The sequence below is a fragment of the Lathamus discolor genome, chromosome 3 (genome assembly GCF_037157495.1).
Source record: "Lathamus discolor isolate bLatDis1 chromosome 3, bLatDis1.hap1, whole genome shotgun sequence".
Taxonomy (NCBI): domain Eukaryota; kingdom Metazoa; phylum Chordata; class Aves; order Psittaciformes; family Psittacidae; genus Lathamus; species Lathamus discolor.
This window is the reverse complement of record NC_088886.1, coordinates 59,975,830-59,986,523: the sequence shown is the minus strand read 5'-3', so window position 1 is coordinate 59,986,523 and position 10,694 is coordinate 59,975,830. Positions and strand designations below refer to the sequence as shown.

The 10,694-nt window shown below is 41.5% G+C and overlaps 1 protein-coding gene across 1 annotated transcript; it reads right to left on the bottom strand.

Moving 5' to 3' along the window:
• Positions 1-407: 407 nt before the first annotated feature.
• PLEKHB2 (pleckstrin homology domain containing B2) lies at positions 408-9,804 on the bottom strand. Its single transcript, XM_065675521.1, has 7 exons — positions 9,738-9,804; positions 8,984-9,136; positions 8,139-8,241; positions 7,179-7,218; positions 4,719-4,808; positions 3,465-3,579; positions 408-2,811 (listed from the first exon to the last, which is right to left on the bottom strand). The coding sequence occupies exons 1-7, from the start codon at positions 9,772-9,774 to the stop codon at positions 2,675-2,677; spliced, it is 675 nt and encodes a 224-aa protein (XP_065531593.1). The 5' UTR covers positions 9,775-9,804; the 3' UTR covers positions 408-2,674.
• Positions 9,805-10,694: the final 890 nt, after the last annotated feature.

Here is a 10,694-nt window from a genome sequence, read left to right as displayed (position 1 = left end):
ATTTTTGTAGAAAAGCAGCCTATTGTTACTAAGATGGAACTAGGATCTTCAGCTTCAATTTGTTACCTTTTTCCCCTGGAGAAGGGGTAAGGTTATATTTTTAATGGAGATTTACTTCAATTTGAATTTTTAAAAAGATCAATTCTTGCTTTGAATTCAACACAGGAATGTTTTGCAATCAACAGTCTTATATACTTCACTGGAAGAAACTAGGGATCTAGATGCAGTTATCTCATGAGAGACCAAGAGACTCAATGTTCCCTGCTGTGATCAACAGCTGTTCAAGAAACAAAAAAGCAAAACCAAACCCCATAAACCCCCACAATAAAACTTTGAGCTTAAAATAAATGACCAGCCGATTCACTTTGATCTATTCTTTCACAATTACTATGAAACTCAAATCACAATGTTGTTCAATTGTTTTATTCTCTCTCCCCCCCTTACAAGCTAAGTATCACAGAGGAACAAGAGGACATGAAGGCATTCTGCAGAACTAGTTACATTGCAAAGCGTAAACTAAACAGCAGTGTAGACCTGTAATCAGCTTCAAGGTTATCTCAAGGTTTAAAAAGGGTTGAAATGTTTGTTCACTTAAGTTCCAAACAGTCACAATCTCTTTCTGACCTCCAGGGTACCAGACCTCTCAGAGAACTTCCGCAGTGTACTCCAATTTCTTGTGGTTTGGACTAGCAATAGGAAACTTTCACTTTAGTCCTCTTTTGAACCTCCAAGTGCTTTCAGTACATACCAGTGGCAGAACATATGCAGCTTGTATTAATCAGTGAAAGGACATGCATGCATATTAGTGTACAGCTCTGAGCCAGTTTCTTGTAAGACATTTACATTCCTTGGATTAGGCCCACTCTTAGTAATGCAGCCAAGATTACATCTGTCCGTTTACTTCCAATGATTTCAGTTTGTTGAGTTTGTCCTAAGAGTCATGAAAGCTTAGTGCTTCCCCTGGCTGCTACCCAAACTCTTGTCCAAGACCTCTATTGCTTTAATAGGTAGGATAGACCCAAGACAGCTTTTGGATGAAATGGAAAAGCTTGGGGCTTGATCTAAATTTATATGGGTGAAAGTTCTCATCTATTTTCAGCTTTCCTGACATACCTGAAACTCCATGAACCTTAAGGAAATTAACCAACTTCTGAAAGCATAAGAAAGACTTAACATATTAAACAAGTATTAATACAGGAAGCTGAAAGTGGAAGTATAAAAATAAGTCCTCTTACTATAAACAACACATTTAGGCACCCTGCCTCTTTTACCTGAATAAGAAAGCACGTGCATTTCTTTAGAGTTTTATTTTCCCTGCCAAGCACAGCTCAGCATGGATTATAACAGGATCAGGTAATAGGCCACATAACATACATAACAATTGCACTCCAGGTTACACTCCATACCACAGCAGCTTGCAGGAGCACATTGTGTAAGGAACCAGTCAAACAAGCAAAGCCAGACAGGTTCCTTGGAGTGTTTTCCTTAACAAGTTATGGAGGGAAGACAAGACCTGCTGAATATGAGGGGAGAGTGTGCATAGAACAAACCCAGGCTCATCTGTGCTCAAAACTAGCTGCAGATAATGAACCTGGTCTGGTAAACCTTGGAGGCTAAGAGGCAGACGTATTCTAGCCTCAACAAGGCAGCTGATATCAAAGTGCCTGTGTGCAAGGTCTGCTTGTGCTGTTTGTCTCTCCCCTCTTGACTATTACTGCCTGCAAAGGGGTTCCAATTGATAGGCCCAAGAGGGCAAGGGCTGTTCAAGATAGTTCTCCTGCATACTGCAGAATAATAGCAATATTATTATCAAGATAGTTCTCCTGCATACTGCAGAATAATAGCAGTACACTGGACAGTGATCTCTTTCTTAGCAGTGCAGTTGGTACAGTGCCTGAGGTGACTGTTCTACAGACAAGGAAGACCACTTTCAAAACCAGAGATCCATTACTTCCATCTGACCGGAGAAGAGTGATTCAGGATAAAGAGGGAGGTGAAAGAACATTGGTCTTCCTTGCTACTGGGCATTCACATTTCTGGGAGAATAAAAGAACTGAGGAGTGCTGCCACTTCTTAGTGGTTTACTTATACGTTCACAAAAACAACCTCACCTGGATGGGGTGAGAGACAAGTACATGACTCCAGCTAAGAAAATACACTACCATCTGCAGGCAAGTTTGATAACAAAATTCCTCAAGCATGGTAGGCTACCTAATGCCAAGGAGTTTCTGCTGAGCTGTTGTTTGGCCAGGGAATGTTTAGAGACAGTAGTACATATATGGTAGTACAGGGTTCCTTTAAACCTCTTATTTGGACCAGATTTTAGAACACTCCCCCAATCACTTTTTTTTCCACCGTGCTTACAGTAACAGTCTGTTCATAAACCTAGTGACTGCTACCGTGTTACATTGGTGCTCATATTGATCCTCATCAGTACAAATCCTTGTAACTCCAACCATCAGAACAGAATTCAAGAGCAGCACATGCCATCTCCAACCACTTACCTAAATGGTGCCTTTAGACTCTCCTTAAGACAGTTAAGAATCAGTTACTAAGATGTCACTACTGAAAAATAACTATTGCATTTCTTAAAGTTTAACAGTAAACAACATTGCCAATATATTATTGCACACAATAAAGGGTTTTGGAACTACAAAGATAAGGAATGGGTAATCTAGAAGACCCAGAATAATGATCCCAGGGCCATTCCAGTTGCTGCTCCAGCAAGCATGCCCAGTGCAAGATCTCCATCGCTGTCACGGTAACGCTCTCGAATGATGACATGGTTTGCAGGGGGCTGCCCATAAGGTCCTAGGTGATACAAGATTGTTAGGAGGAGGGCAAGAGAAATGTCTGTCTTAATACCATGTGCTGCAATTTCAAAACAGGCCCTCTATTTCACCTTCTTCCTTCCACTGATGATGCCAGCATGTGGGGAAGGAACCAGTTACAACCATGCTTTGGAAGTGAATTTACCTTTGAAACTTGTGCTTAATTCTGAGGCCATAGCTGAACATTAGTGTTGAAATAATTAAGCTAGGTATAAGAGGACAGATGAATAAAAATCTTCACCAATGCCCAATATGGAGTAATGAATCAATCTTGTTCTGGCTCTTCTATCTTAGAAAACATGCTGCCTACTGTAGTTGAGAGTTCTTTGTGCTTCTAAGAGTGTATGAAGTAACTTAAGTTGGGATCACACTGGGATGGTAACTTATGTTAGGATCACACTGGGATGTTAAATCACTTGTACTAAGTTAAATTACTTAATACAAATTTCACTGCACTTGCTTTGTTGTGAAAGGGTAAGGGGTATTGGTTCTAGCTACATGTCAGGTTTCTTTCCATCACTGTTGTGCAGGAGTGGTGGGTGGTAAAGGATGGTGATTAATAGAATTCAAGACAGAAATAGTAACTCAAATAACTTCTATAGAAAGGTAAAAGATATGGTTGATATTGATTACCTTGGTATGGATACTGGTAGGGAACAGCATAAGCTTGTCCATTGGAGGCATAGAAGACTTGAGGACCAGGAGGTGGATACGCACCATTGTACTGATCGTAGCCATAGCCATAAACCTGGTGAAATTAAAAATGTCCATTACAACAGTATTCTTTGCTTTGTACCCAATTACACACTTTGTTCAATTCTCCCTCATTTTTAATGCAGTCAAACTTAAAATAAAATACCCAGTGTATACTGATATAATCTATCTACTCCCTGGGAAGGATTCAGAACAGCTGCTTGAAAAAATAAGTGCTCCTTAGCAGCATTCACTCTCTTCCCTTCCTGGATGCTGAATGCCAGAGGCAGGTTCTGGATCATCAGGCAGAGCCACAGCAGCCTTACCAGCTTCTCCTCCCTGCCCTCATGCCAGTAAGAGCTCTCTGGAGGGCTGTGAGGTAGGCAGGATCCCAAGAAACTCCAACCAACTTGTCCCTATCACAATGCAAGTGAATGTCAGATTTGGAACAAATACTCTGTAGCTATGTATTTTGGAAGCAATGTTGTTCTCCAAAAGAGGAGGCCCACTACTAGCCTTTATACAGCTCCCAGCACCACATCTAGTTCTTAACAACAGTTTCTAACAGCGAGGGGCTGGAGCAGTACAACTGTAATGCAACAAGTAGTATTACCCCAACTATCCCTTTGTGTTTCACTGCACATTGGTCAGAACATCCAGAAATGCACAATGTATACAGGTTCAGCTCCAATGCTGCTCCTTCTCCACTGCAAAAGTATGGTGCATCCAGGAGCTAGTTATTATGTTGCTATGACATCTTAGATACAACAAAATCCTTATGTGTTAAATGTGACAGCTCCAGTCATTAAATCCTATTTTTAAAACTCCTCATTTTGTATCCTTCTAGTTCTTACACAATGTGAAAGCGTAGTCCCACCTCCTTATGTTAAAAGCTGCATAGCCAGTATCTTTCAAGATCAGCTAAATAATTTATGCCCTGTCTCTAAGAAGCTATATTTTCAAAGTTCTCTGAGCAGCCATCCTTTATATACCTCCCAAGCAAATCTGCCTCATCCCCTTCAAAGGAAATCCATCTCAAACAGGAGTGACAATAGATCGTTAGTGCTTTACTCTCTCTCCTTTTGTACAAACCTCAAAGCTGGATATAACTGTGGAACTCACAGTTACATCCAGGAGTGCAGTTTGAGTGCTTGAAGGACTAAATGCTTAATGCTTCCTGACTGAAATTCTTACCTCAGGTGATGGTGTGGCATAAGCTGTGTAGGGAGGAGGGGCTGAGGAAATGGCTGTCTCATCATACATCACATCAGATCCCACGTAGCCCTAAACACCATGGAAAGGTAGCAGTTACCACTTTTTCCTACAGACACCCAGTTAGAGCAGTGCAAGGATTAAAACTGAATGACCCCAAAGAAAGAGTAACCTTCAGACATACTATGAATATCTTACAAAGCACTTCAAAAAGAAACTATTTGGAGAGCAGACCTGGGAGAATACAAATGCCACATCAATTGCAGGAAGGAGCCATAAAATCTCTTACCTATGTGCACACACATGCACACATGTACATGCAAGCACACTGACTCCTTCCATCTTGTCATAGCCTCAGTTTTAGAAATTACCCTCTTGTTCATCCTCTGTTTTCAGATAAACAAGTTTTCACAAGTAAGCTAGCTGCTTCCCAGTGCTCTAGAGTGGTATCACCAAGTTCTGCAAGAGCAGATAAGAATACAAATACAGTACCCAGAAGTGGCACCTGAACATTTTAGCAGAACACAGTCACAGTTCTTGGCCACCTCTCATACTGGCTGTGAGAAGGCTAAAAAAAAAATACAGTAAGAGAGATTTAACTGTAAGGACTGGGGGGCTTGACTGTTTTTAGGTAACTACATTGCAAATGCCACCTATAATTCTGGTCCTTTTGGAAGGAAGCTATCATGCAAAGGTGATAACTTACTCTCAAAGACAGTTAAGGTTGGTTACAGTAGCCTTGTATTCTTGCATATAGTATCAGAAATACACAGTGATGCTCTTAGTGCCCTATTCCAAGAAAAAAAAAAAAAAAAACAGGTCTCTTTTTTTCATTTACAAGTGAATGTTCCTATTGTCTCTTGTACCTGGACTTTAGAAAGACTTTTGAGGGCATAGTATGTCTATATCCCAGGTCAATCTTACACTGGAGATTCTAAGGATTGCTTGAAACACACTTGAAATTACTATTTGAAGAGGCAGGTATTTCCACGACCTGAGAAAGTGTCCAGCAGTACATCTGTATTCTGTTCTGCTACAGGGAACTCTGTACAGGCATGTCACACCAGCCTGCAAACATCTGTAAATGACATAGTTCTCAAAGCTGGGGTGCTCAAACTCCTGTCCCAGTAAAGGCACTGTTGGATGCTCGGTATTTTTGAAAGCTGTGTCACACACCTACGGATGGACTCAAACCCAGGTACCCAGTTATTTCAAGTCCTTCTTGGAAATCTGTAATTGCTTTGGAAAGTGCCAATCTATGCTACTACTTGTGCAGAGAGCTACCTGCTCTACTTTCAATAGCAGGGATCTGCCTTGGCTGACAAAGGTGATGCACTGGCAAGTTTTGAATGCCATCCTATCAGGGCTAGCAGCCAAGTGTCAAAAGACATGAAAACCAGCAGTTCCTATCTCCTAAAACCAGGAGTCATCATCTCTCACATATGCAAGATAAAGCCCCCAGAGCTATAGCAGACAGACCATGAGTGTTGTGTTCCCTGCATGAAGACAATTCCTTCACTTCTCATTTAACACCACGAAGCAGCATGGCACAGCTGCAGTCAGAGGCACTTCTGTCCAGGGCAGTCAAAACTATGACAAGCATTTGTTTTGTATATCTACAGATCTTAGTATAAGACAGATGCCTCAGTACAGTGCCAATGTGAATGTGACCCATCAAAAACTGATACAAACTTCTTTAAAAGGTAGCATTTCCCCATGAAACAGGAATATCTCAGGTTGGTTTAGCCCAGCCGTATAGGGAAAGCTAGTCCTGAAGAGTACTTGAGGAGGCAGTCTGGAGGAAAAAAACAATACCCAGAAGCGGATGGATGTGGTTCCCCAAAGACAGAGTTCTCTAGAAAACTCCAGGACTCACAGAGAGAATTTTATGATAACTGACCTCTTCACTCTCTGCAGCTAGCATGCCAGTGCAGAGGTAATGTACTCCTTCTCAGCGTGCCTGCACTCCCCTCCAAGCATCTCATGCTCCCCTACTCTCCACCAAGAAGCATCCCACAATGTAATGGATCTACATTAACAAACAGCTTCTTTGCAGTAAGCTTCCTTTAGCACTGAACATGTAGGCAGAAAACGCTAAGAGTGGAAAGTGAATTTTTAGTGGCTGCAGATTTACTTCTTGCTCACAGCTTCAGTGCTGCTTCCCTTACAGGCCAGCTTCCCAAACATTCACTTCCACACACAGATCATTCTCAGAAGTCATTCACTTCCACCCAGCATGTATGTGCCTAGGCTTGGCTGCAAGGATGACATGTGCTAGTGACCCAGATCATTTGTCTCCCTACCCGCAAGCCATCATGCTCATGACCCTGTTTTTCTGTAGCAGAGAGGGATGAAACATGATTTTAGAAGTAAACTGCTGAACCACACATAACACTGATGTGCTGCTTCTCTGTCAGTATAAAGGCTAGCCAGTGCACTTACTGGGTTTGTCCTGGCATCCTGGAGAGCAATTTTCCATGCCCTGCAAAAACAAGCCCATTGTTTAGTGGAACACTGATAATAATTAATACCACTTCTTATTTTTAGGACTATTTTAAAAAAACAAGGGTTAGCAACTAGTGGTGCTGCAGGAACAGTTTAAGCTATTGCACAGGTCAAAGCCCAGTGATACTAAAATGAATGCAGAAAGATGCTACATCAAGACTGACAAAGAATTACTGTCTTTGCAGAGCTGAGAAGACATGAAGAGGGACATGAGAAGGAAGAGATGCAGTTTTGAAGGTCTTCACTGCAAGCACAGCAGGTAGGTAATGTGCAGTCACGCTCAGGATAAACTAATAGGATGAGAACAGGGGAACTTGTTTCTCCTGCCTGTACAGTTGCATCTGCACTGACTAGAGAGTGTGGGTCTTGACGCTATTACAGTTTGAACAGAAGGTACATACACTTCACACAGACACTCCTATGCCATATGGCTGGGAGCATGGTCGAAGCACCACGCGTACTTGGCAAACACTGACAGTGGAAGTTATCAAACTATATAGAGCCAAGCTCAGCTGAAAGTTCACAATAATGGAGTATTCTTCCTTTCACCACTGACTGGGATGTCCTCGAGCTATGCAGGGTCATGTAGTGCTTGAAGAATGGGAAAAGTGAAAAAAACCCACAATCTGTTCAGCAAGTCTTGCATTAACCGTATTAGTAAGATTCTTTTACTACTCAGCCTTCAGTGTTTTCAGTGAGTTAACTTGCAGTTAGTTTGCATGAGCTAGATAACTTCTAAGAGAGCTGTGGTTTTGTCACTGAAAGACTGCTTTTATTTGCTTGAAAACTTTCTTAAAATGCATCTCTGAAAATCTGAAGGCACAACAATTATTAGGAAGAGAGAGAAAAAGATAAACGAGGAGAGGTAGCAAAACCAGTATTCTCTTGCAGACTTACAGGCAGTCATCTGCACTCTCTGCGCAGAGGTTGACTGTCTTCCCATCACGGCAAACAATCTGCAGTAAACAATCTCTCTGCTTCCCCTCTGGAGGCTGGAAATCTGGGACAGAAAAAGAGATGAGTTATGAAATATCGATAACCAGAATTTCATGATCACATTTACAATAAGGGAGACAGTTTATGCAAAAGGCTGGACAAAATAAACTAGGGCCAGTTGTAGCTGCCTTCCATGTCATCAGAGCAAATTACAGAAGGAAATAACTGTTCTTACTCTTTAGACAGTCCTGAAAGTAGCTTCCTAAGAAATTCAAGTGTCTTATGGCAGAACCAATTCATACTTAGCAATAAGTACTCTCCAACACTTGTGTCAGTTTCAAGTGGAGTACTAGCAAATGCTAGAAGTGAAATCAGTAATACTTGAAGAAAATCTGCTGAGGTTTCCATTTCTTGTCCTGCCTCTCACTCCAGACAGCACTATAATTACTCCAGTAACGTTATAATCAGACACACAAGTCTACTGTGAATATCCCATTCTCATGTGCATGCCTGCCACCTGCATACATGGTACCCTGTCCTCACCGAGTTTTAAAAGGAAGTATCAATCTCTAACCTAATCTGTCATGTGATGCTACCATGCCCTGGGTGTCTGTAAGGGAATTTATTAGTTGGTTGGGTTGGGGTTTTTTGTGGGTGGGTGTTTGCTGGGTTTCTTTAACAACAAGAAAGTTGCACAGTTCTTGGACAAGTTTAATTCTGCAGTAGTGTCGTAAATGGTATGCTGGGAAGGCACTGGAGTTGTGAAGAATCTCTAAATACACAAATCCTGAAGGGTTCATTATTACCTCGACATTCATTCCCCACTCTGAGGTTGATGCAGTGGATTCGCATGTGGATTTTATCTTCTATATCATGGCGATTTTGATCATCATAGAATATTAAGCGGCCATCAGACCACAGATCAAACCAGTTCTTCTTCCAGCGCCGCAAAATAGTACCTTAAAAATCAGACAGTCACTTTTGAAAGCACATATTGGGAAGTATTTGTGTCCTAGAGCTAACAAAACCAATAGATCCTTTACAGCTGCCCCAGATATTCTGAGGTGCCAAGCAAAATCCTGTACTAAAACATCCCTGCTTCAGAACACTACAGAATTGGGTTCCATATTTTATCTAGTATTCAGAGTCACAACTGAGTTTATTTTAAGTGCATAACCTAGTGCTTTAGTTCTGACTTGCTGCAAGAACAAGGAGAGGGCATAACTAATTGAAGACATTAAGGTGTCAGGTGAAGTTTCCAAGTTCCCACTTATATAGCACTAATTACAGAGCAGCATCTGAAGCTGAATGCCAGTCAGACACCTCAGATATGGTATATCCTGTTTCCCAGTGGTATACCTCAAAGGTCACATGGAAATGCTGTCATGACAGGTCTTTTTGTGAAGTGTCCTAAAGGTCAAAAACCAAACCCAACAAAAAGAACAAAAAACAACCCATAGAGCTAGAGACTTTGTTTAAGAAAGACCTGGGAATTACTAAGTTGCTGTGATGGTAGACACACTGGGGAGAAAAAGAGGCAAACGGCCCACCGTGACTTACTTTGCCGCAGCAGCCATCCACTCTTCACAAATGCCATTGTTGCTGAATCTAGTGGACAGAAGAGGAAGATGAGGGGGGGAAAAGCAGTTGTCAGTATTTCACAATCATACATTAGAAAGAGGCACTTCAAGGTATAGTATCGTATATTACAGCTGTGTGTAGCTGGCTAGTATTGAAGACAGACACAGCAGATCTCAGCTGAAGATACTCAGTAAGGCACAATGAGTATGCTAGGACTTAACACATGTAATTGTAGCAATTGAACATGACTAGCAGAGACCATTTTTAAGTTTAACTGGAAAACGCACAAACTTACAGGTACCACTCTTGAAACATGGCAAAAAGACAGGCTGCAGTGACTGCTTCCTGACTCACCACCAGCTCCTTGCAAAACTGTTCTCTGGACATACGTGTGCTTCCTGTATTCCGCAGTCTCAAGTTACTAAGCACCCTCATTTCTTCCCTACCTCCCTTCTTCTGTACTTCCTCTTCAGTTTTATTTTTAATTCACGGGCTCAAAGTCCAGCCAAAACAAAAGCTGAAATAGTTTATCTTAAAGAGGAAGGAGAAAGCCAGTTTTATGACCTGTATTTCTTCCAAATCATCACTAGCTTCCTCCAAGATGAATTGGATGTTTTTATTTTATAGCATAATGATGTAGAGACTTTTGTTCTAAAATGGATTAATAAAACCACAACTATCTGGATGTAAATGAACAAGAAAAGCAAGAAGAGAAGCATTACAAGCCTCCCTTGAGAAGGCTGGTTTTTTTAGGTATTATATGTGGGGCTTGTAAGCCAATATGAGAGACGGATACTTAAACCTACCAGATAATTCTACTTGTAGCAGCGTAAGGCGGAGGGAGGTGGGGAAGGTGGCATAGTAGATTTGATAAACAAAGAAACTTATCCCAGACAAGGAATGTCTCTAAAGCTGGGGAGGGGACGGAGAAGAGTT

Coding starts and splice junctions, on each gene's coding strand:
- PLEKHB2 (XM_065675521.1), bottom strand. CDS start 9,774: ATGGCATTTGTGAAGAGTGGATGGCTGCTGCGGCAAA. Junction 4,809..7,178: donor AGGATGCCAGGACAAACCCA/GTAAGTGCACTG, acceptor CATGGTGTTTAG/GGCTACGTGGGATCTGATGT. Junction 3,580..4,718: donor ATGCCACACCATCACCTGAG/GTAAGAATTTCA, acceptor TAATTTCACCAG/GTTTATGGCTATGGCTACGA.